The sequence below is a fragment of the Brassica rapa genome, chromosome A10 (genome assembly GCF_000309985.2).
Source record: "Brassica rapa cultivar Chiifu-401-42 chromosome A10, CAAS_Brap_v3.01, whole genome shotgun sequence".
Lineage (NCBI taxonomy): Eukaryota > Viridiplantae > Streptophyta > Magnoliopsida > Brassicales > Brassicaceae > Brassica > Brassica rapa.
In genome coordinates this window covers 10,065,683-10,093,292 of record NC_024804.2, presented here as the reverse complement: position 1 = coordinate 10,093,292, position 27,610 = coordinate 10,065,683, and the positions used below count along the sequence as shown (strand labels likewise).

The 27,610-nt window shown below is 30.5% G+C and overlaps 3 protein-coding genes across 3 annotated transcripts; all 3 read left to right on the top strand.

The window, feature by feature from the left end:
* The first annotated feature begins 2,911 nt into the window (after nucleotides 1-2,911).
* On the top strand, nucleotides 2,912-5,375 carry LOC103844861 (anthocyanin synthase). The gene is made up of 3 exons (XM_009121687.2): nucleotides 2,912-3,387; nucleotides 3,469-3,716; nucleotides 3,922-5,375. Exons 1-3 carry the CDS (start codon nucleotides 3,157-3,159, stop codon nucleotides 3,929-3,931), a joined length of 489 nt encoding a protein of 162 aa, XP_009119935.1. The 5' UTR covers nucleotides 2,912-3,156; the 3' UTR covers nucleotides 3,932-5,375.
* A 3,244-nt stretch (nucleotides 5,376-8,619) lies between these two features.
* Nucleotides 8,620-20,391, top strand: LOC103844860 (protein CUP-SHAPED COTYLEDON 2). Its single transcript, XM_033282328.1, has 3 exons — nucleotides 8,620-15,914; nucleotides 16,019-16,302; nucleotides 16,983-20,391. The coding sequence occupies exons 1-3, from the start codon at nucleotides 15,725-15,727 to the stop codon at nucleotides 17,613-17,615; spliced, it is 1,107 nt and encodes a 368-aa protein (XP_033138219.1). The 5' UTR covers nucleotides 8,620-15,724; the 3' UTR covers nucleotides 17,616-20,391.
* Nucleotides 20,392-23,030: 2,639 nt separating this feature from the next.
* LOC103844859 (protein yippee-like At5g53940) lies at nucleotides 23,031-24,726 on the top strand. The gene is made up of 5 exons (XM_009121685.3): nucleotides 23,031-23,216; nucleotides 23,819-23,862; nucleotides 24,034-24,142; nucleotides 24,245-24,300; nucleotides 24,385-24,726. The coding sequence occupies exons 1-5, from the start codon at nucleotides 23,121-23,123 to the stop codon at nucleotides 24,458-24,460; spliced, it is 381 nt and encodes a 126-aa protein (XP_009119933.1). The 5' UTR covers nucleotides 23,031-23,120; the 3' UTR covers nucleotides 24,461-24,726.
* The last annotated feature ends 2,884 nt before the right edge of the window (nucleotides 24,727-27,610 follow it).

The window sequence follows — 27,610 nt, the reverse complement described above, 5'->3', positions numbered from 1 at the left end:
CAAAAAGAGAAAGAGGCGGCACCATACTTTAAGAAGGAATGTTGAATTATGGTGCCAGCCTTCTTTCTTTTTTACACGATTTTCGGATTTCAAATTGTACATTTTCCTGCTTTCGGAAAATAATGCAGGATTATTTTTCTTCTCTTTGATTTTCGAGCCAATACATTATTTTCTTACCATATTAATAAATAAAACAATATCTTTGATTTAATTTTCTTGTTTTATTTATTTACTTTATGTTTTTGTATTATGGTGAAAAATCATATCTTTAATCTTATAAAATCATTATTAAATATTATTAATAATTTATAAAAGTATTAAAATATTTATAGAATTTCATAAATCGGTTATAAATTGATAAAGTAATGTATAAGAATTTATAAATTATTTTTAAAGACTTGTAAATCGATTGTAAAAGTTTTAAATAATGCATTAGTGATAATAAAGAGTTTAAAATATTTAATAACATTTAGTAATAAAACCTCTCAACTAAAGATGGATTGCAAAATAACCCCTCAACTAAAAGTTCAACGAAAGAAGCTGTAAACTTGAATTCCGTTAATGTATATCACCATCCGTCTAAAATACCGTGACAGAGGGTGACAAACGTTAACAAAATTAATGTTGAGGATTTTTTTTGTCGAATATTTAGTTGAAGGGTTTATTTACAATTTATACAAAAATCCTTTATAGAACAGCGAAAGAATAAAGGCAGGCCAACGTACTTGCAATCTTGTGTTTAAAACTACAAGGACTTGATTGGGACCTCTATCACATTCAGTCTCCTTTTGATATCAAAATTCAAAACTAAATATGCTCTTTCGTTACTCGATCCTAATATCATTGCTTTCTTTGTTGAGATGTCATATTTTTATTTGTGTTGCGTTGAAACTCTGAGAATATCATATGAGGATTTGAAGTACATCTACAGAAAAAAGTTAAATCCTAAAGAGCTTCTGATTTAAAATTCTTAGTATGTTTGAAGTGTTGTTAGATAATGCTTCTGGTTAATGATGTGGAATCTACTAGTGAAGCATGCGTGGCCCCCAACAGGAAATTTGATCCTAAAAGGCTCAAGAAATATTAAAAATAAAAGAATTTTTACAACCTAATCTGGAGCATAAGGGTGGAAAGAGACAACAAAGTAGTTGTCTGTTTCTTATCATCGCATGTGCCTTATCCATAGCAATGCCGTATTGATTCAAATCCGAATGGTATTGAGACTAATTTGATTTCAAAACTCATGTTTTCATCCCATGTTCTGAATTGTATTCATTATGCAGGTTTTTTTTCCAGCGTGTGATTTTTTTCATATTATTCTCCTTGAAAATAATATAGTGCTTGCAACCCCACCCCCCCCCCCCCCCCCCCCCCCCCCCCCCCCCCAAAAAAGAAAAGTTTGTAAGAAGTTTAACATAAATCTTATGAGAGGAGGAAATAATTGTGCATTATTTTTCCGGAAGCAGAAAGAAAGCATGACTCGAAGTCCAAAAATTGTGTCAAAAAGAGAAAGAGGCGGCACCATACTTTAAGAAGGAATGTTGAATTATGGTGCCAGCCTTCTTTCTTTTTTACACGATTTTCGGATTTCAAATTGTACATTTTTCCTGCTTTCGGAAAATAATGCAGGATTATTTTTCTTCTCTTTGATTTTCGAGCCAATACATTATTTTCTTACCATATTAATAAATAAAACAATATCTTTGATTTAATTTTCTTGTTTTATTTATTTACTTTATGTTTTTGTATTATGGTGAAAAATCATATCTTTAATCTTATAAAATCATTATTAAATATTATTAATAATTTATAAAAGTATTAAAATATTTATAGAATTTCATAAATCGGTTATAAATTGATAAAGTAATGTATAAGAATTTATAAATTATTTTTAAAGACTTGTAAATCGATTGTAAAAGTTTTAAATAATGCATTAGTGATAATAAAGAGTTTAAAATATTTAATAACATTTAGTAATAAAACCTCTCAACTAAAGATGGATTGCAAAATAACCCCTCAACTAAAAGTTCAACGAAAGAAGCTGTAAACTTGAATTCCGTTAATGTATATCACCATCCGTCTAAAATACCGTGACAGAGGGTGACAAACGTTAACAAAATTAATGTTGAGGATTTTTTTTGTCGAATATTTAGTTGAAGGGTTTATTTACAATTTATACAAAAATCCTTTATAGAACAGCGAAAGAATAAAGGCAGGCCAACGTACTTGCAATCTTGTGTTTAAAACTACAAGGACTTGATTGGGACCTCTATCACATTCAGTCTCCTTTTGATATCAAAATTCAAAACTAAATATGCTCTTTCGTTACTCGATCCTAATATCATTGCTTTCTTTGTTGAGATGTCATATTTTTATTTGTGTTGCGTTGAAACTCTGAGAATATCATATGAGGATTTGAAGTACATCTACAGAAAAAAGTTAAATCCTAAAGAGCTTCTGATTTAAAATTCTTAGTATGTTTGAAGTGTTGTTAGATAATGCTTCTGGTTAATGATGTGGAATCTACTAGTGAAGCATGCGTGGCCCCCAACAGGAAATTTGATCCTAAAAGGCTCAAGAAATATTAAAAATAAAAGAATTTTTACAACCTAATCTGGAGCATAAGGGTGGAAAGAGACAACAAAGTAGTTGTCTGTTTCTTATCATCGCATGTGCCTTATCCATAGCAATGCCGTATTGATTCAAATCCGAATGGTATTGAGACTAATTTGATTTCAAAACTCATGTTTTCATCCCATGTTCTGAATTGTATTCATTATGCAGGTTTTTTTTCCAGCGTGTGATTTTTTTCATATTATTCTCCTTGAAAATAATATAGTGCTTGCAACCCCACCCCCACCCCCCCCCCCCCCCCCCCCCCCCCCCCCCAAAAAAGAAAAGTTTGTAAGAAGTTTAACATAAATCTTATGATAATATCCGAATCTTGAAAACAAAATATATCAGAGTACTAAACAAAGTCTTCAAAATAATGTTTACGGAGTGGCACGTTTTGGCCTGGCTTGCCTCTTATCAAACGGTTATTTTGTCCCAAGCAACATGCTTCTTCAGTTCTTCTGTATATTATAATATTGTCATCTACATGGGACGTTACTCAAAAGGATAATCAAACAAAAATCCTTGGAAAACATTAAAACAATGGAGAAGCCAAAATTTAAGACTGTTCAAGAGGTAATTTGCGACGAAGGACTACCGGAAAGATACCTCTACACATCCACTGGAGACATTGAAGGTCAATCTCTTAACTGTTTGGTGCCGGAGATGGATATTCCGGCCATAGATCTTTCTCTCCTCCTCTCTTCTTCTGATGATGGTCGAGAGGAGTTGCGTAAACTGCACTCCGCCCTCTCTACATGGGGCGTTGTTCAGGTGTGGTACACACTAATTTATAATTAAATCCATAAATTTCGGTACATGTTTCGGTGAAGACATGATTTGTATCTGACGTAGGTCATGAATCATGGAATTACAGAAGCGCTTCTGGAAAAGATTTACGAGGTAACTAAGCAGTTCTTTGCGCTTTCGACTGAAGAGAAACAAAAGTATGCAAGAGAAACTGGTAGTTTCCAAGGATATGGAAACGACATGATACGGTTGGATGATCAAGTTCTCGATTGGACCGATCGCTTGTACCATACTACTTACCCCAAAGATCAACGACAACTTAAATTCTGGCCTAAAGTCCCTACTGAATTCAGGTAAAAATAAAATCCATTTGGCCGTGGTTAGCTTTGTAAAATGGAACTGTACTATGCCGAAGTGATACCAAACTTCTTTTTCTTATAATTTATTTATTTTATGTATATTTTCAAAACTACAATAATATTTTCCCACTCTGCCTATAATAATTTTGGATAAAAAATAAAATAGCTAATTATTTGTTTGTTATTGTAAACGCTTTAGTTTTATATGAATTGGAGTGTGTCCCACCGAAGTGGAGGGAAGAAGAAAGTCACTTAACAAGCTAGTGTGAGGTGTTTGGAGAGTGGGCTGAGGTATCTTCTCAGTGCAATAATGATGTAGTGGAGGATTCAAACATCAGGTCTGAAAGAGATGGAGGTGCTCTCCACAAGGCTTATCATGGAGCTATCACGCGTTTACAATCAAGTTTAGACCTTCCCTATACTCGGTCTCAAGGTTGAGGGGGAGCGTAGATGAGCTTGCACGATAAGAGAAGGAGTTGTTAAGCTCAGCAAGCCATGGATTAAAGTGGTGTGTGAAGAGCAGCCACTCCTCACTATTTATACAAGGGAGTAAACCTGATCTTTATCTCTTCATATACATTCATGATAGGTTTATCTCTTGAAAACATCAATAACTTAGTCAACAACTGTTTCAAATACCACAATTTAAAGACCATGAAATATGTCTTTGTTCAAGTTTTTTTGTTTTTATTTATATATTTTTACATATAGTAATTTGTTTAGTGTTAGTACTTGTTCCGTTTCAAAATATTGCATGTTTTGAAATTTTCACGCATATTGATAAAATGCATTAAATTTAATATTAAACACATATTTTGTGATTATCTATTTCACGTAGTTTAATTATGAAATCTACAATTAATCATTTTTAATTGATAAAAATATACTGAAAATATTTTTAAAAAAATTGAAACAATTTTTTTTTTCTTCATCAGGTTTTTAAAGAGATGGAGGCAGATACTTTAGCAAGTCAAAAGACATTTTTCATGTTTACTTTAACCACATTTACCATAATTTTAAAGGGGAAAATACATTTATAATCTAGGTTAACTAATTTAGACTTAGTAATTTGAGTTGAGGGGTATAATAAGATTTTTGGAATGTGGAGTCTAGTGTTCTAATAAATATATAAATAAACACTAAAACAATTTAATTTAATTTTAAATAGTTTCATTTTTTTTTGAATTTCAAAAAGCAAATTTGAAAAAAATAAAATAAAATTCGAAACAAATTCCCAAAAAAATCGAATTTAAAAAAGTGAAATTCAAAAACATAGAAAAAATTATCCTTTTATTTTTTTTGTTTATATTACTATTTATTATATATTTATATAATGTAATAGTATAAGAGTATTTGTCTCTTAATGAATAAGATATTTTTGAAAATATCTCTTTATTGATGTTAAACATGAATAAGTGTACGAACAAAGTGGTAAACATGAAAATTCACCAAATAACAATCACATGGGAACATCCAATGATTCCCCGTAAATTTCAGATTAACTTACTAACGTATTACTAGTTACTCGCTAATAATAACGCATAACTTCGTATCAAGCCCGGTTCAGGAAAATTAAAGGCTGGAAGCAAAAAAAAATATTGTGGGCCTATAACTTTTAATAATTTAATAAAAAAGAGGAAAATTTTAAAAACCGCCAGAGTTATTCGAACTTGTCACATCTGCAAGTATCAATCTGTACATAAACCAACTGAACTACAAGAGATTTTGCATAAACAACATGCCTAAATTTTACTTATTTTGTTTAGGGCCGGAAGCTAGTGCTTGTCCCGCTTGTAGCCAGGGCCGGTATTGCTTCATATAATTTTCGCTAATTAATTCCTCATTAAGTTTTACGATAAACCTAAGAACATTTTTTTGGCGCTTGAAATGATAAAGTTTATAGTAATAGAAACATGAATCCACAAAAGACTTTGCGCATTGTTGTATAAGAAAGAGCTTTCTGGTCAGAAACAAAATTAAAAGATTTAAATTCACCACAAAAGGAGTCTGTGCCCCCTCTAATAAATATGGAAGACACACATGGTGTTCTGTAGATGGAGCATGGAAAGAAACAAAATGTTTTTACTGATGGTTTTGTCGTAAGGAAGGTTCTACCACTACAAGAAAACAGCGACATACTGAGGGAAAAAATCGTCGGTATGTCGTCGGAATAACGCTATTCCGACGACATACCGACGAAAAAAGTCCTCGGAAATAACTCCTCGGAATTTCATTTTTCCTCGGAAATTCCTCGGAAATTTCCGACGGAATTCCGAGGAAATGAATTTCCGAGGAAATTCCGAGGACCACAAGTTCGTCGGAATTTCCTCGGAATATTCCGAGGAAGATGTCGTCGGAATATCCCGAGGGATACACTTCCTCGGAATTCCGAGGAAATTCCGAGGAAGATGTCGTTTGTTAAAGTGTATAAGTGTTTCTCTTATGTTGTGTGGTTTTCGTTCATGCAATCGTAAAAGTGTTTCTTATTGGGTAAAACACCAAAGTTTGACTTCATAATCTGGTTAAGACACTTAATGAAGGTTATATACGTGTTATTCAATCCGTAAAACGTTGTTTTCGGTTTAAAACCCCAAGTTCCTCGGAATTTCCTCGGAATTTTCCGAGGGAATTCCGAGGAAAACTCTATCGTCGTCGGAATTTCCTCGGAATATTCCGAGGAAGATGTCGTCGGAATATCCCGAGGGATACACTTCCTCAGAATATTTCCAAAATTAAAAAAAAAAATAGAAATTTATTTTTTTAAATTGAAATTCGAAAATATAAAATTAAAATAGAAAACATATTTAAAATACAAAAAATATAAAATAGTTTTTATAAATAAAAAAAATGTTTTATAAATACAAAATTAGTTATAATAAATATAAATATTTTTATAAATATGAAATCATCTTTTTATAAATACAAAATAGTTTTTATAAATACAAAAAAAAATAAAATAGTTTTTATAAATAAAAAAAATGTTTTATAAATACAAAATTAGTTATAATAAATATAAATATTTTTATAAATACGAAATCATCTTTTTATAAATACAAAATAGTTTTTATAAATACAAAAAATAATAAAATAGTGTTTATAAATCAAAAAAATGTTTTATAAATACAAAATTAGTTTTAATAAATATAAATATTTTTATAAATATGAAATCATCTTTTTTATAAATACAAAATAGTTTTTATAAATACAAAAAAATAAAATAGTTTTTATAAATAAAAAAAATGTTTTATAAATACAAAATTAGTCATAATAAATATAAATATTTTTATAAATATGAAATCATCTTTTTATAAATACAAAATAGTTTTTATAAATACAAAAAATAATAAAATAGTGTTTATAAATCAAAAAAATGTTTTATAAATACAAAATTAGTTTTAATAAATATAAATATTTTTATAAATATGAAATCATCTTTTTATAAATACAAAATAGTTTTTATAAATACAAAAAATAATAAAATAGTGTTTATAAATAAAAAAATGTTTTATAAATACAAAATTAGTTTTAATAAATATAAAATAGTATAAAAATTAAAAAAATAGTTTAAATAAATCGCAAAAAACAGTTAATAATTACAAAAAATAGTTATAAAAATATTTAAAATGTTAAATAATTACAAAAAATAGTTTTCATAATATTAAAAATGTTTAATAAATATAGAAATTTATATTTTATATATAAAATACATAAAACGTTTTATAACCACAAAAAAATGATTTTAAATATTATATATATGATTTTTAATCTTAAAAAAAGTTTTATAGATTTTAAAAATGTTTAATAAATATATAAATTAATTTAAAATGCAAAAAATAGATTTTATATACAAAAAACGTTTTCAATATATATATATAATTACAAATTCGATTTTTATAACCACAAAATTAATAAAAACTAAAAAAAAAAAATTCAAATCAAGTGAAATACATAATCAAACTCGATTTTACACAAATCTACCATTCACCCTAACAAAATCTATAAATCTCATTCCAAAATCATCAAATCTACTTAAAAACCATACAAATCTAACCTAAAAGAGTGGGATAGGGTTCATACATGAGGATTAGGGTGGAAATCGCGAGGGAGAAGAGAGAAAGCGCCGTAAATCGCAAGGGAGAAGAGAGGAGTCGACGAAATCGCAGGGGAAAGAGAGAGTGCGGCGGAGAGAAATGGGGAAGAAGGTCGGGCTCGACCTAATAAAATGAGGGGTCCGACGGAAATTATCCGTCGGAATTTCCTCGGAAATATTTACAATATCCGTCGGAATTTCCTCGGAAATCATTAATTCAATTTTCGCGAAATATTTGGCGGCTTGGTTTACCCGGTTAAATGAAAATATTCCGAGGAACCAGGTTTCCTCGGAATTTCCTCGGAATTTACCGAGGAAATTCTGAGGAACCAGGTTTCCTCGGAATTTCCTCGGAATTTACCGAGGAAATTCTGAGGAACCAGGGTTTGGGGTTTCAAAACATCGATTATTTTCGCCGTATTTCATTTCTTATACAATTATAATGCATACCATTGAGGATTCTTTGTATAGATGATCATAAACCATGAAATAACAAAATTTCAAAAATAATTGTAAGTATTCCCTTTACCGTTTGTTAAAGTGTATAAGTGTTTCTCTTATGTTGTGTGGTTTTCGTTCATGCAATCGTAAAAGTGTTTGTTATTGGGTAAAACACCAAAGTTTGACTTCATAATCTGGTTAAGACACTTAATGAAGGTTATATACGTGTTATTCAATCCGTAAAACGTTGTTTTCGGTTTAAAACCCCAAGTTCCTCGGAATTTCCTCGGAATTTTCCGAGGGAATTCCGAGGAAAACTCTATCGTCGTTGGAATTTCCTCGGAAAATTCCGAGGAAATTCCGAGGAAAAGGAATGTATAATCAATTTTGATTAATTGATGAGAGTAAACACAAAAGAGTTTATGAAAAATCATACTCCCCCTATTTTTATAGTTAGATTTTCTAGATGTTTTACACACATTAAAATAATAAATACACATTTTTCTAATCAATTTGTGTTTAATCTTCACTCTATTTTTACTAATTATTTGTTGGAATTTTTTTTTGTATTTAAACCATTTTCCACTTACCGTGTATTCACACTTATTTCTAACCATTCATGTTTTTGAAGAGTAAATTTTATGTTCACTCAAGAATTTGTATTTAAGTAAATCATTGTAAAAGTAAATGAAATTTAGTTGATTTATCCTTTTTTAATGAACATTAATATACAAAATCCATCTTTGCGGGATAAGAAAAAATTCAAAAAAAAAACTAATTTCATGAACAAAATGAGTATTAGACTCAAATAAAGAAAAAGAAAGAAGAAAATTCATCATTTTCTTATTCAATGAAAATTGATGAGGATGATATTATCATTAATATCTTCTTGGCAGATGATCGGTCTATAAGCGGTTGCAACTTGATGATTAGACGATTTAACGACTTCGACAAGAATTGTGGCGATGGTTTATAGAGTCGCATGTTTTTTTAATGATTTTTGTATTTTTAAATAAAAGATGTTTTGGACAAGCCCGCCATGGGATATTACATTTTTGACGAATGTATACATGTGATCATTTTCGAACACTGCATATTCCTTGAGATTTTACTACAGAGAACCTTACATTTACGACCAATGTATTCAATAATCTAGAGATTACAGAGCTTTTGCAAAAGGATTAATGGCTTGGTTTATTTGGGATCGACTAGTTTAATGCAACCTAGAGTTGATGATCAAAAGAAGGGTATTGATAGTTACTTAGTTGCCAAGTATGGTCACAAGTGGGCCAGAACAAGAACCGCTGCCGATAATTTGTGATCGAACGAGCAACATTCTTTCAATGTTTACAAAAAATGTCAGTCTACGATAATCTAAACATCGTAATCAAAATCATAGCAACGGTGAAGATGGCCACGAAGAAGGGTTTGATGGACAGAGTATCGTCTTGGTCAGCTCAAGGAAAAGATTGCAAAGCTCAGACACAACCGTTAGAGCCTCCAAAATTAAAGTTCAACTTCTTATAATTATAGTTGTATACAAACTTGTGCTCCTTGTAGATGAATCACAGTATCAGACTCTTCATTTTTATTTTTTGTAACTCTCTTCCATATATACCAAACAGGGTTCTAGTGGAGGTGGAGATGGGTTTGAAGTTAACGCATGTCATGGACATGTTCTTATTGGCTTTCCAAGGTCCATCTTTAATCTCTATACTCACATGTATATATGTATTTATTTCAGTCATGGACGTGTTGAACTTATTGGATGTACTTTTTTGTAACTCTCTCCCAAAATCCTTTGCATCATTTTCTTCTTGAAACTGTTTGATTCTCATGTTATTGCTGTAGGAAAGTCCTCTGACCTTGTGTTGATGGTTCTTGATGCCTCCAAAGTAAAATTTTAGTTCTCAATGATTTTTTATTTGTCGCTGTTTCTTTATCTCTATTTGGTTTTCCTTAGAGTGAAGGTCACAGGCAGATTATGACTAATATTGGCAGGTTTACCGAAGGGTGAACACAAGAATAAATCTCATTATATTGCATCAAACCGTGTAAAAATTGTGTGTATTGGATTCAATTCATGTTTATTACATGTGTGTGTCTATTTAAGCGGATTATACATATGGATTAAAAATAGTTGCATGTGTATACAGGATTGAAAGAGAACCGAAAATGTGCGTACAAAATCAAATCCAAATATATATATATATATATATATATACATATATATGCATTTGTATGAAAGTAATTTGTGAAAATTGTTGACTAATAACAAAAATGGTGAAATTTGGAATAAAAGTAATGTTAGAACCAAATAACTTTTTTCACTATATAAAGCCAATGCATAATCTTTCACACCCAAAATTTTCCTCTCTTCTAACATATATATAAAAAATTATTTTTTTCTATGATAAGTATGTTTTCTTAAAAGGAAAAGGAAACCGAGAGGCTATAAATATGGGTCTAAGTTATTGTAAAGTTATTCATTCACATAATAATATACAAACCCTAAATGGATATTGCCTCAATCGTTTATGCTTTCTTTGTTTTTTCCAAGTTTTGATTCGTGTTTATTCACAACCAAATCACTTCCCCTGTTTACATTTTCCCTCATTATTTAAGCTCCGGAGCCGTGACACAGGTCTGAAACGAGCTTGGTTCGAACCGGCCACATGGAGCGAGAAGAGACGCCACTGTCGAACTCGGTCTCGGTCTCAGCATTCTCCTCGGGCTCAGGACTCTCACGTTCATGGTCTCGGTTATAAAGTTATATAAATTGTTATATATAATATTTTATTAATGATTTATTTTTAAAAGAAATAGTATATATATTTTCTTAATTGAAAAATTGGTGTTACATTGTAGAAAAATTGGTTTTGTCCACACGTGTCTTTTCAATTCCTATTCACATTCACTAAATTGAAATGTAAAAGTCCAAAACCATTGACCAAACATATATCATGCGAGTATACAGTTTGTAAATTAATAATATCTGGTGTTTGTGCCATTATTGACTCTGCTGCATTTTTCGTGAACCAAGCTTAGCATTCTCCTTCCACATTTCTTCCAAGCTCAAGTGGATCTCTATCAATTCCTCTGAATAATTTATCATTTCTAACTTTTTAAAGATACCATATTATCCACTTATAATGATCTCTATTGAGCTTAAGATCTTCAATATTATATTTTGCCATACAAGATAATCCTTATTGGTGTATACACTCGAAACCTGAAATAAGTTTGGATGAGAAAGTGTATTTGATAAGGTCCAAGTTTTTCTATCTAGGAGGTATTCAAAAATGGCATGAGTAACAAATTTATCAGGTATCTAACACTATCTGAACCCAAACTAAAACACTTACTTTGGGTCAGGTTCGGTTTGGTTTGGATATTGGTTATTATGTCAGGCCTAATCACATCTATGACTAATGTAAGAGTTCTTGTTACAACTACATTTCATGTTAGTAGCTGCCAAGATGACGCATTTTCTTAGGAGCATTAAGCGTGGAGTTTAGTAATACTAGGCTCCGAATATACAACCTCAATTTAGAGCTTCAGGATATTGCTAACAACCCAGTATCTTTATTTAACAATATATTGTACACTCTTTGTAAAGCTCCAACAATATCGCGATGTCTAGTTTGGCTTATGGCCAAGCTCCAAATTAAGGGTATATCTTCTGGAACAACAAAACTTTCGAGAATTTCCACATCCTAATCCTTCAAATTACTCTAATAAAATCAGTGACTGTCATTTTGGGATGAATTATCGCGGAGCGTTAGGTATGTCCAACCTAGGTAAAGTTGGAATCCAAGGATCCTCCCATGCATTCACCTCCTAACCTGAATGATTCTTCTGTCTAATTTCCAACAACAATAATTGCGTTGCAGCTGAGAGGATAGTCCATATATATGAAGGGATATTTTAAAAACTTTTTCTCAAAAGCGAATTTAGTCTATAATATTTACCACACAACATCCGAAACCGTTAAAATCAAGAGATTGTACTAAACTCTATAATTATTTTGCCAATTGTGTATAGAGCAACATTTTCAAGATTTATAAATTTCTAAGTAAATAATAAATTGGATTATGAAATAATCACACTTCTCTCAATTCACATCTAATACAAAATTCAAAATAAAAAGATATTTTTTTCAGAAGAGACATAAAAATATATTGTTTTAATCTTGAAAATAAAATATAATTGTACTTCCTTTTGTTGGCTCAGGAAAATGTTAATTGGTTTTGGACTGGACATATTTTAGACTGGGCAAATAAATATGTTTGGACTAAGATGAGTTTAAATTGATTAATCGGCTAAGCAGGCTTGCTTGTTACTTGGTCGTAATTTCAATTCCATGTATTCCATGGTATTTAAACGACCCAGTGATTTATTCAACCATAAAAAAGGGTAGTGGGTTGTCTTTTTTTCCCGTAGAGATGAATGCTCCGGTGGCCAGCGTGGTCTTACCCAGGTGACTTTCTATATTGGAGCCGAAGCTCCCTCAAGTAATCACCACTGCATCAGCGCGCTGGTTGATTTATTCAACCAAATTTAAAAAGTTCTCACCACATCCAATTAAGCGAATAAATGAGCTTTAGAACCAGCAATCAAGAAAAACGTTTTTCATGGGGATGAGGAATTGCATGGATATCTCTCCATTAAATCTCATGGTTTGACCGAAAAGTTTTTACCAATATTGTGAACATTTTATAAGTATTCAGTCTAGTTTTTATCTAAAAAGAACCAACTAAATATTATATTTTGGTTACGCGTCCCTTGGTTTTTTTTTATTATGTACTTATTTTATTAGAAAATACAAAAATTTAAAACGATTTAAATACAATTTTTAAATAAAAAGGTGGTGTTATTTAGCAAAATGTGAAACTAATGAAGAACAAGAACGAAATTCTGTTTTGTTTCTTTTCTCTAAACAGTTCTATAGAAATATGCCACGAATAAAAAATTAATCCTCACACGTTAGTTTCTACGAAAAGAATTGAATTTGATTTCTTCTTTAATTCATAACACGATTTTAATGTGGAAAAATTATATTATTTTAATATAGTTTCAACACTTATAAAATAATTCACCAACCACAACACCAAACTTTATACTAAGAATTTTTATATTATTATACTACTAAATTATAATTTTGTTATTATTTAATATTTAAAATACAAATAATTATTATTATATAATATTAGTACATAAAAATAAATTACAATAAAAATATTTCAAAATAAGATATTTATTATTTAATATATTATAATATTTATATAACAGATTTAAATAAATTATTTCAGTATACATAATATTTTACTATAAATATTCAGTTATATTTTATATGTGTTTATTTTCTTAATTAAATAACTCTTGTAACACACCACATTCTCTAATTATCTTAAATTATTCATTTAATAGTTAATTACTTAACTAATTAGTAACAAATATATTATTATTTTTTGTCAATATGACACTAATTATGCGGAAATTATATTCAATCAAACAATTAAATCGGGGCACTGAGTTAAGATCATTTGTAATGGTACACAAAAATGTTCTCTATATTTTACTCTAAAATAGAGTAATTTTACTATAGAATTCGATTTGTTCCAGTGATTCACTCTATAATAGAGTTACTTTATAATAGAACTACTTTATAATAGAGGGAAATATAGAGTAATATTATTCTTTTACTATATATTTAGAGTAAAAAAACAGCATTACTCTATATTTCACTTATTATAGAATGAATCATTGGAGAAAATCTAACTCTATAATATAATTATTTTATTTTAAAGTAAAATATAAAAATAATTTTTATGTGCTATTGGAGATGCTCTAACATACATCGCATCTGAAAGTGGATCCCAAGCATCACGTCATTTTTATGTGCCTTCTGTATATGTTGAATCGTTAAAGTGTGGAAAAAAAAATTTATATCGTTCAAATTCTCTAGAAAAAGTTGGTCAATACTTGGGTTAATACACCATTTTCACCATCTAGAAGTAGTCTTTTTCAAATATTATCATTATATTGTAAAATACTCAATGGAGTGTTTCACCACTAGGTAGAATATTTCCAATGTAAAACTATTTATTTTTCTCTAAAATAGAACAACATAAAAGCAAAAGAGTATCTCTTATCCTACTCTATGTTGTGTCAAGATTCTTTTTCCTTGAAGATCCAAACTTATGTCGTTTTACGAGGTTTTGCACATAAAAACTATTAATTATATGACAAGCAAATGAAATTGTGATGTATCTTATCACTGCCCTAAACACGTGTATAAAATTTATATAAGCTTGAAAAAGTATAACCAAACTAAATATCAATATTATATAAATAATGATTAAACAAACCTAAAAACCCGCCTGCAGCAATATATTCTAGTGGCCCTATATTCTATTTGGTATGTTTGGTTCAATTATTGTTAAATCTTGCAATGACATTCATAAAACTCAAAAATAACTATATGTGTTTTTCTCTCTGATCTTACAAATTTGAAGCCAATACATATTAGAACCCCATCACATGACAAAAGAAAATGGGAAATGAAAACAAAGTCTAGATAAAAGAAAAGAAAAAGACAGAGGGGTGAAAGGTGGAGAAGGTGGTGGCGTGTAGTAACGAAATCTCTGTCAATTTTTTGATAATTTTAATCATGTACTATGCTGACACTCCAAGATTTGAAACAGCCTTATCTATATAATATCCAAATTTTAATTAAAATAAAAGGAAAACTCTTCATTGTCCGAATTACTAGTGTATGCGTCTAATAATCCCTTACTACAAGTCCACAGTATATTGTTTCGATTAGTCGTTGTATCCACAATTAATAATATGGTTCCCAAACGCAATAATAATATATAGAAAAAAACAAGATCCTAGACAAAATAAAAGACTCATAAATAAAAAGATACAATCTGCATCATCTCTTATATTTTCATCACTGACAGGGAATACCACTGCACTTTTTCTCATGCACGCACGCATACTCGGATAATAAAAACCACGGACGCTTCATGATTAATTTGGGTTTTTAATTCGTTTAATTAAAAAACCTCGACTCTGTAAAACAAACTATAGATAAACTAAAAAGTGATGTAATAATCTACTTTTGGCTTTGCTCTCTTTACTACAAGACAAGGTAGAGAAAACCCCCAGATTCCTATGAGAGAATAGACGTACCTGTCTTTTTATTACAATTATTATGGTCTCTACGATCTTTTTTTGTTAATTTAACTACAAAAAAACTCCATATATTTCGCCGTTTTTGTTCTATCAAATCCCAATGTATAAATATATACTAATAAACAAAATAAAATATCGTCGACATTATAACCACATCCTCACTCAAGAACCATCTATATCCGTATCCGTGTATCCTCCCCTTCAAAACAGTTTGTGTCTCCTTAGGGTTTAATATTTCTCTCCCAAAAAGTTTTAACATCAGTTCTTCATGGACATTCCACTTTACCACTATGACCACGGCGGAGACAGCCAATATCTTCCGCCAGGTTTCAGGTTTCATCCCACAGATGAAGAACTCATCACCCATTACCTCCTCCGCAAGGTTCTTGACGGTTGCTTCTCAAGCCGCGCCATTGCAGACGTTGATCTCAACAAGTGCGAGCCTTGGCAACTTCCCGGTAAGTGAAAACAAACCAACTTAACTTACTAACATATATTTCTTGTCATTTTTTTTGAAGCTTTAGTTTTCACTAATTGAACCACTCTCCAATCAACTTTTTAGGGAAAGCTAAGATGGGAGAGAAAGAATGGTACTTTTTCAGCCTCCGTGACCGGAAGTATCCGACGGGATTGAGAACGAACAGAGCAACGGAGGCTGGTTACTGGAAAGCTACCGGAAAAGACCGAGAGATCTATAGTTCAAAGACTTGTGCACTTGTTGGGATGAAGAAAACTCTTGTCTTTTATAAAGGAAGAGCTCCTAAAGGAGAGAAAACTAATTGGGTTATGCATGAATATCGTCTTGAAGGCAAATTTTCTTATCATTTAATCTCTAGAAGCTCAAAGGTATTTTAATTAAATTTGTAACCTTTTTATTATTTTCTTACTAGAAACCTTTTTTTATCTCTGATTAATAAATGGGAAATTAGGTGGTATAACCAAACAAAAACCCCTAATTCATTATATAACCAAAATCATCCTCTTTCTCCTCTTCTTTCTTCCTATCTCTCTCTAATCTCTTTCTACAAAACTAATTTAACTTTTTTTTATGGTTATATCACAAATAAACCCTTAATAAATTAGTATATAATCTTTTGCTTCTTTATTTTGTTTTCTAAGAGTATGACATAATCGGTGACGTTGAGTTCTTGTTTTGCTTTTTTCTGCATTTAATATCGATAGCTGAAAAAGCATGGCTATTTATTAGGGTTGAAGTGAGATCATCATGGATCATAAAATAGAAAAGATCTGCTGGTTTATTTCTTGGGATTTCAATCATAATGGTGTTTTCTTAAAGCATGAAATTTTTGAACTTTTTGACAAAATAAAAAATAAATACATCCTACTTTTGGAAAGCTCAATGCGAAACCCAAATCGTAAACCCATATTCAGGATTTTCTGACATGTCTTCAGGATTTTCTGATATATATTAAATATTAAAATTTCAGTAAGTCTATTTTAGGACCCTTCTCTTTTAATTAATTTTACTTAACGTTATTCTCCCAAATTTCTTTTTACTCCCTCAGGACGAATGGGTGATATCTAGGGTTTTCAAGAAAACCGGTTTAGCCAATACCGGGGCCTCCGGGGGAGAAGCAAGTGCTAGCGTAAGCAGCTGTACCGGTGGGTCTAAAAAGACGAAAGTACCCTCAACCATCTCCACAAACTACCGTGAGCAACCAAGCTCTCCTTCCTCCGTCTCACTCCCTCCTCTCTTTGACCCCACCACAACACTCGGCTATACCGACAGCTGCTACTCCTACAACAGCCGTAGCAGCAATACAACCCTCACAGCCACTGCGATAACCGAGCACGTGTCCTGTTTCTCCACTGCCACGACTACTACTGCCTCAGGCTTAGATGTTAACGTTGACTCATTCAACCATCTTCTACCGCCTGCTCCGCCTGGGTTTGACCATTTTTCTCGTTTTGTCTCTAGAAACGTTTCAACTCTATCTAACATAAGGTCGTTCCAAGAGAACTTCAATCACTTTCCTTACTTTGGTTCGTCTTCTGCATCGACCATGACCCCCTCCGTTAATTTGCCTTCTTCCCACGGTGGCACCGGAATGAACTACTGGCTACAGACAACCGCGGAAGAGAACGAGACAAAGGCTGGTCTACTTAATGGTGGACTAGATTGCGTATGGAATTACTAATCAAAAGAGGCGTTAACTACATAAGTGTGTTCCCTTCAAGGTTTTCTTAAAAAAAATCCTAGGACGGTTATGATATATCTAAGTGTGATAAGGAGCTTAATAATATGCCCCTAGCTTGATTTTTCGTTTAATTATGTAGCTTTTAAGTGTATCGTCCGTGTTAGTTTAAGTTAAGAAAAGTGTTAAGTGGACTACTTAAAGTATGTAAAAGCTATCGTCGTTATGTATCAATGTTTATCATCATGTTAATTTCATGGTGTCACTATATTGATATTTCCCATGACTCTGGGCATTGAACACGTTGTGTCAATCGTATATAATCCGACATAATGAATTCAATTAATCGATAGCCTTTTATGTACATTGGTTTCGTCTTGAAGCCAAGGCAGATTTGATATGGCGGTTATCATAACCGGGTTATGCATAGGTTTCTAGAACTAAACTATATGGCGTATTTCCCATTATCTTTTCCGATAGTAAAACGTATGGTAACCTGTTTAGATGATTGCCCATTATTAGCTAAACGTATGTGGCTAGTAATTTATGCAATAAAAGATGATCCAATGTAACACGACGTGTATGTAGAGCTGTTCGTTAATGTTAATGTATAACTTCTCTCGGTTCACATCATGTACACAAAATTTCAAGTTTTAATACCAAGTAACAAGTATAAGTACTTTCTAATGTAATACAGTGGTTTAATAAGTCTATCAATCGAAATTGAAAACCAGTTCCAGTTATGAGCAATCTCTTGCTATCCAACGACCAAAGACAACATTTTGGGAATAAATATGGTAGTTATCGATTTAGTTATGGCACAACTGGATGAAATATTCGTTTTCATTTTCAGACTTTTAAAAAATTTACATACAAATCGCATAATCTCCAAATTATTAAAAAAACATTAATTTATAATTATTTATAACTTTCTAAATTTTAGATTCCGCTCTGCGTTTATGCATAGGTTTCCAAGACAAACTATTCCGAATTTCCGAGAATAAAAAGTTTGGTAGCTCATTTTTGATGATTGCATAATTAGCTAAGCGTATAATGTGCCTACTAATTTATGCAATTAAAGATAAGTTAAAAAAAAAAATTATGCAGTTAAAGATGATCCAGTGCAACACGTGTATGTAGACTTGTTCATTTTATGTTTCTAGCTAATGTTGACTTATAAGAGAAGACACTCGTTGGACATTTATAACTTCTCTCGGATTACAATCGCGTATACAAAGTTTCAAGCTTTAATACCAAGTTACAAGTATAAAGTACTTGTGTACTTGGTGTCCACTGGTTTAATAAGTCTATCAAATAAGCTTTTTCTTGCTATCTAAAGATTAATATAATATGCTTGCGCGTGTTGTTAATATCTTCAAAGAATAAAAGTGACATTTCGGATTAACGTCATGCATTGTTTAACAGTTAAGATATTAAATAATCACAACGATGAAGTAGTTGCGATCAAGGATTTTAAAACGGGGATGGTGACTATGATGGGCAGGCTGACGAACGGACAACTCTCAAGTTCAGGTTCTGTACAACAATCCACCTCATTTTTTAGAAGGATGGCTTTCGTTTTTCTATTTTTAGAAAGAGACATAATTAATAATACAGATTATTACCATTATGCGTTTTCATTTCACGTGTGTATAGTCTATGCCTACATATATATATATATATATGTGTGTGTGTGGGGTTAACACTGTGCCATCATCAAAATCATTACCATCATCAGTTATGGCTTTTGTTGCATCACCAACCTATACTACCTAGTTCTAAGACAAATTTGTAGTCACAGACATGTACGTCTCGCTAAATGGCAATTTTTCATGATGCCAAGGGGTATACATACTTATGCTTATGATTTTGAGTTTCCTTTGGAGACAAAATTAATCTCTCTTTTTCCTTTTGATTCTCAGACCTCAGCTGAAATGACTACAAGTCTACAAGATTTAGTATTACGTTGCTTTTTCAAAGGCGTCTGATTTAGTACGTCATGACGCCCACACTGATTACAGCAACGTAAGAGTTATTATGTGATTTAACGGCTGAAATTGTTTGAGAAGAATAAATAAAAAGGGTTTTCTGCAAAATAAAAACCTTCAAGTGATTTTGTTTTGCAAGTTTATCCTCCAAATGAAAAAAATGCAAGTCAAACCTCCATTCAATCCGCAATATAACCCTTCCATATAGTAGCCGTGTATGATATGTGTATATTTTGACGGATTTTAAAACTACGTTTGACAAGAAATTTTAACCACTGATGCAACTCACGTTTAATGTAATATTGACATATTGTTGAATATACTAGATTATATAACTAACCTAACAGTGGAAATAACAGATCTTCATCTTCTTCCTCGAGAAATCTCGTGAAACCCTTTAGTCACCAACCTTCAATGTCACGAATGCATCTACAAATTTTGCTTCTTCTACCATTCTTCTATGTTTATTAAATAGGATTAATCCGAGAGAGGATGGTTCTTGGATAGCTCAAATTCACGGGATTAATTCACGGGAGTATCGAAGAGCTTACCGAACATATGCGTTAATTCCTGCAAATTCTGAAAACTTGAAACTACCTAGTTTTGACAAGAAATTTTAAAACTAACAAATCTTTTTGATATTACGCTAATATCAAAACTAACAAATCTTAGTTTTGATATTACGCTAATATCAAAACTAACAGAGACGTCTCTTAGTTTTTTTAGTTAAAAGTATGTCTCTTAGTTTTTTTAGTTAAAAGCTAAGAGACCGTATCTTATATTACGCTAATAATTCCATTATAAGAGACTTGCATTAATCATGCAATATAAATCTTTCACCAATATAAAATTATAAAAAGTGAAAAAGTAAGAAATTAAAGAGAAACAAAATGTAGAAAAGAGAAGAAAGAAACGTATCATCTTAAAGAGACTATATTCGAAGATTAGAATAAGTGTTTTTGACATATGTCAATTTGTAAACCACTCAGCTGATTTGAAAAAAATAAATATAATTATCTGATTAAAGTAACATTTTTAAGAGACCAGAAGAGGTACTCCACAATCCTGATGCTCTAAGAACCGGTTGAGTATAAAAGAAAACATATGTTACTCCACTATTGTTTCATTGGTATAACTAAACCTAAACAAAAATAAAATGATTATACTAATAATATTTTTTTTCTTTAAGAAACTTGCACGGGTTCAAACCGTTAATGGTGCTCTTAATATCTTGTTTGTGTTGGTGCAATGATATATATGGTATCTGCATACATACAGAGATACTGCTTTAGCTGCATAAAGAGGTAACAATGTAAGGGTTGTTTTGTCGGACTAAAACTGATTTCAAGTATTTGTAATCTTCCCACGAAGAATATTCCCAAATTTCTATTTGTATCAACCAATAATTTACAAGAACCCTAAGTATTCAGATACAAGGACATGGCAATATTCATGTTTCGCAGCAAATGACAAAACCTGAGAGGGAAAAGGATATTAAAACACATCAAACTTAGACGATGATGGATCCTTATGTGGTTGTGGACCTTGTGGTCCCAACAACATCGAACGTTCCATATCGCGACAAGTGGCCGGTGCACAACCGTTGATGGACTTGGCCGGCGTCGGCGAAGTAACGGGCGCACGTTATACGGGCATGCATGCGGTGTGTTTACTCGTCCTAATGAGTGGAGAGAGTGGGCGTGGTGCAAGGAAATGGCAATCCACGCGTCGTACGAGATCGGAACTTGTTCCTGGACGATATATCATTCATGTAATTAAGTTTCAGGATAAACTAGAAAACCCAAGTAGAAATGAGAGATATTTAAAGTTGGAAAAGAGACGTAAACGGAAATTGTTTTAACAAGAAATAAATTGAAATTAAGAGTAAAGCGAAAAAGCAAAGGCTTGGACGTTTTCGGAAGGAAAGACAGCTGTATGTGAGAATAGGGATATGGGTTTTGATGAATGACATGATCATATATATAAATGCATGTTCTTATGACACTCATTAACATACGGGCATGCACGAAACATCCAATCAAATTATACGGGCATGCACGAAATTAACATACTTACAGTTACAAATAAGAGGGAAAATGTTATAATTTGAATGATTGAATAACATTGTATCATTAAAAGAAATTGTTATAATTTGAATGATTGAATAACATTGTATCATTAATTGATTAGTTCTTATGACTTTAAGTTAGGTTTACAAAAGAAATGATGATCAAATTATAACATTTTCCCTCTTATTTGTAAGTATGTTAATTTCATTATAAGAATGTGTGTATTTAATGGATTTCAAAAATAAGGTTAATTACCAGCCATGAGTCTAGAACCTTTGCTAGAAAAAGGTAGCATACAAAGCGTAAGTCTATTATAAAAGAGAGTTGGACCAGATGCTACCGTCCTTCACTTTTCTCTTTGATAAGTTGGTGTCTCGCAAGCGGAACGAACGATGTAGTTTTTTTTGCTAGATTTACTCACATGGAAAGTTTCGATGCTTCTTCACTACATATAGTCAGGGCAAATAAAAAATTTTAGATTTCAAAATTGTTGAACTGATATATTTTACAATGTTCTTATTGAGTCTCTTTGAGACGAAAAAAGTAAAAACCTTTTAAAATATATTACAGATTTTCTCATATGCAAAACTATCGAAATTGTCCATAGCGTTCTGGTGGGACTTCACATAGATATATAAATAGATGGTTCTATGTGCCGTGTGCAGAAATAATAATTTTTAAATTATTTTATTTATTTATTTAAAATATATTTTCATTAGTTTTAAGTTTATTAATTTTTAAGAAGTAAAAAGTAATCTTGTGCAGTAGAAACTATATAAATTAATACTTTATAAATTAATAAACACTATAAATTATTAAATTTTCTCGGTCCAAGTTGGACAGGTTCAAAATATGATACAAATCGATAAAATAATAAGATAATATTTTTTTAAAAAGTTCTATGTAAATATATGGTCCCATTAAAATAATAAATTACTATTCTATCAATGTATACATTTTATGTAACTACAAACTAAACATTATATTGTTGGTTTTATATTCACAATAAAAAAAATATTTCTGTTTTTTAATATTTTAATATATTTTGATAATATTTAGTAAAATATATATCAAAAACCACATATAAATTATATGAAAAATAAAAAATACATCAAATAATATAATAAAACAATATGAAAATCAAAATTTAAAATTTAATTAATGTATATACGGTAAAATCAAATATTTTTTTTATAAATAAAAATAGAAAAAATCTAAAAAAGATAATATTTTTATAAATTAGAAAGCATTATTAATTTATAGAGTTTTTAATGTAATATAATCAATAAGAAAAGTCAACAAAAGATCCAAAGACTTTTCTTGACGAGGAAAACTTTAAAAAGAGCCCAATGAGGCCCAGTATATCACTTATAAGGCCTCTTAGTTCGTAAGTGACTGACTGATAAGAAACAAAACAGAGACAAGAGAGAGAGAGAAAAGGAAGAGCAAGAATGGGAAGGATATTCACGGTGGAGCTTGAGGGAAGATCTTACAGATGCAGGTTTTGCCGAACCCATCTCGCTCTTCCCGATGATCTTATCTCCAAGGTAATACTTTAATCTCTCCTCTTCAACACTTAAATAGTAGATAATTCACTAGTTCCCATCTTTCTTGAAATTACAAACCATTTCTTGAGCTTGTTAGTTCGATTCCTATTGCATAGCGCTATTTGGAAAGTTCGTTATCTTGGTGAATTCTTTGTGGAAGCACTCTATATAGGTTTCTTGGTTTAGCAAGTTAGTCTTCATTCCTCTAAAAAAAAATGAATTGCAAAAAAAAAAATGAAGAAAAAGCTTTATTTAAGTTACTGTTATAAATTCTTAAGTTTAGTATTTTTCTTCTGGGATTAAAGTATAAAGATTGGAGAATTAAACTTATATTTTAAGATAAAACATATACTTTACCTTTTTTTTACCTTACTGAATTTGTTATTACAGTAACTTATACTCAAACACTTGTGTCATTAGAAGGTTTATCATTTGACCAGAAAAGAAAGAAAGAAAGAAGTTTTGTCATTGAAATATGAGAAACTGAAGCAATTATAGCTTATGGTATAATGTTTGTTTAAGCTGCATGTTGTGCTTATGAATATATCCATTTGGAGTGTAAACCTTATTCTGAGTCACTGACTCATCTTTTTTTTTTGTAGTCTTTCCATTGCCGCAGAGGAAAGGCTTACCTCTTCAATCGTTCGTAAGTATAAACTTTTTTTGATATTATTATTTACTCAGGTGTTCTGTTTCTTCAATGTCAAGTTGTGTAAAGTTTCACTTGGCTATTTAACAATATTAGGCTTTAGCATTCTTTTTTCTTTGCTCTGTAACTGTAATGCAATCTTTATGCAATGAGTTTGGATATGTGTAGAGTGAACATAAGTATGGGTCCTTTAGAGGAAAGAATGATGCTTTCTGGTATGCACACTGTTGCTGATATTTTCTGCTGCTGTTGCGGACAGAATGTTGGTTGGAAATATGTAAATCTCTCACCTAACTCTACTCTTTCTTGTTAGTCTCACTACCACGTTTCTTGGGAGTTACTCATTTTTCATTGTGGCTTTCTTTTTTTTCGTTTGTAGGAATCAGCGCATGAGAAAGCTCAGAAGTACAAAGAAGGCAAATTTGTTCTTGAAAGGTAACATCTTCTCTTCTGAAAGTCACACACAGTTTCAGCCATAAACTCCGGGTTTTATTGCAATCAATTTTCTTTTTTTTATAGGGGAAGGATCGTGGACGAAATGGATTTATCAACAGAGGTTTACATCGATACTCGAAGCGACACAGAAGATTCTTGAAATGTTAGCTTTAGATTCTTACCTTTCTTGTGTCTGTGTGTGGGGATAATGTCAAGATCAGAGCTTGCTAGTGTAAAATATGTAAAGTGAGGTTTATAAAGGGTTGTGTATGGTGAATGAAGTTGTTGTGTTGTTTATTGTCTCAAGAGACCCTCAAAGACTTTCTTGATCGCGGTCTCTTTGTTTTTTTACTTTTTTTACTTGTGTAAGAACTCTTCCAAGAGGTTGAATTTGATCAGTTAAACTAATAAAATATGTTACATTTATTTTTCTTCTTACAATTAATCAATTTGCAGTTTCTTGGACTAAAGGTTATACAGGTAACTAGTTGCTTAGTTACTTATCGCCTCTTTTATAACGAGCTGATTATAGTATTGTTTGACTATGTTTTTTGTTGGGAAAAACGCCTATTTCAACCTAAACTTTACAATAGTGCATATTTCATACCAAATTACATAAAAATTCAAAATACACTACATGAACTTTAAGAATTGCGCCTTTTCCTTCACGAATTTTACAATAAATAATATTTCATACTGAATTAAAAAAAATTCAAAAATACTACATGAACTCTCAAAATGGTGCTTATATATATATTGACAATCAAAGATATTAGTCATCCGTTAATTTATCAAAATGACATCATTTTAGATAAAATTTGTAAAATTAATTGTGACCGTTACTGAATCATTGGGAAAGTGCTTATTTCAACATGAAGTTTACCCGTCGTGCTTATTTCCTCATGAACTTTGAAGTGGTGGGTATTCCATACTGAATTACGTAAAAACTCTAAAATACTACATAAACTTTAAATGTTGTGCCTTTTCTGTTCCGAACTTTATAATAGTGCATATTTCATACTGAACTAAACAAAAAAAAAATTCAAAAATACTACATAAATTTTCAAAATTGTGCTAATATATATATTAATCGTCAAATGTGTTATTCAACCATTAATCTATCAAACAACGTCGTTTTTGATAAATTCTGTAAAAGGTAAAATTTAAAAATACCATATAAACTCTTAGAATTGTGTTTATATATATTGGCGTCAAATATATTAGTCATCCGTTAATTTATCAAATGACGTCATTTTGGATAAATTCGGTAAAATTAAAAATTAATTTTTGGAAGGTTCAAATTCTCATACTGGTGGACAAGTAAGATCAGATTAATTACTAGACCAAAGTAAATTTCTTGTATAAATTTGTAAACAGTAACTGATATTTAAGTTTTATTTTAATCAAATAAATATTATCAAATTTTTATTGTTTTCAGTTTAAAAAAATAATCATTTACGTTTTAATTTAACTTAAAAATCATTATTTTATAAATTTAAACCAATTATTATTAATTTAAATATTTACTTTATAGTATTACTAAAAATTGAACTATATTGTAAAATTTAAGAATTTTGTGTTGGTTTGCCTTTAGATTAAAGGCAAAAGATTTTGTTTTTGATAAATTATGTAAAATTTAAAATTTGAAAATACTACATAAATTTTCAAAATTGTGTTTATATATATATTGACAATCAAAGATGTCATCCGTTAATTTATCAAAATGACGTCATTTTGGATAAATTTTGTAAAATTTTGTACTGTAGTTGTAATATTTCAAGGTCGGTCCAGGAATTTCGCCCTTTCCGAAAAGCAATCCTGAGGAGACCAAACATAAAGTACAAGAATAAAACATTGTGATAGTAACAAAGATTTTAAAAGTGTTGAATTGAAAAACCAGTTTGCGTTTTTAGCTTTCGACATGCAGACAAATTAACAAATCATGTTTGGTTAAACACTGGAAAATATTATCTATATCTTGAATCACTTTCTTTAGATTTTTTTTTGTCATCAGAAAAGATTTTAGATATCTATATCAATATTTATAGGAACGGATATCCAATTTGATCCGTTATATGCATATATATATATATATATTTAAAAGAATTATATATAAGTTATATATTACAGTTTATATAAATTTTACAATATTTTTTTTTGAATAATTTCATTTTAATAATTTTATTTTTTATGTATTATTTTGAAAAAATGTCATTTAATATTAATTAAGAGTATTTTTATATATTTATCAATCATCTTTATATGCTTTTACATACACAAACATGTGCACATTGACGTGAGCATTTTATAATTACGTATTTACCACAACTGAAATATCTAACTTTTTTGGAAGTTAAAATATTCTTTTTCTTAATGCTTCTTTTACTATCGACCAAATTGTAATAAAATGAATTGTTTTAATAAAATTTTTTTTTTAGCTATTATCCGTTTAGAAACTATAATATGAAACAATTGGTTCGACATCATGACTATCTAAGATTTATAACATGAAAACAAACAAACCAAATAAATATTGATTTAAAATGATAGTTATATTTTAGGAGATTAAAAATCAAAAAATAACCTAAAACCGAACCGATATCCAGATTAAACAGATTAATGTGTTCTTATTAAAAAAATAACAAAACTAATAATCACATTCCGCGCAAAGCGCGGATTATTACCTAGTGGTTTATTATAGTTGAGGGCTCAGGTATTTTTATATAAAAAGCCCATTTCTGATTATTTTTTACACGTTGCTCCACTACTTTGTAACAAGTCTCAGAAGAAGACAATTTATTTAAATCTATTTATTAATCCATTATACATGACACTAATCTGTAGGGGTGGGCGTTCGGGTATCCGTTCAGGTTCGGGTCGGGTATTTCGGATTTTCGGGTATTTCGGTATAGAGGTGTAGAACCCGTTCGGGTATTTCTGTACTTTGGGTCGGGTGTTCGGATATTTTTAGTTCAGGTTCGGTTATTTCGGATCGGGTTCGGATATTTAGATTTAAAAAAAACAAAATTAAATTTTCATTTCTTAAATTTGTTATATTTAAAAATATAAATTTCACTTAACTATTTTTTAAATTTTTAATAGATCAAATGGTTAATAGATTTGGACATAACATTTTGAAACTTAAAAGACATTAACTTGGTTATTGTTTTTAAATTTTTGATGTAACTTTTTGTTAGTTCTTGAAATAAAAAATTTGACATGTATTTTAAGTGAATAACAAATCAATTTTTTTCGTAATTGTATGTATATCATATGAACTATGTAGTATCAATATAAATATTTTATATAA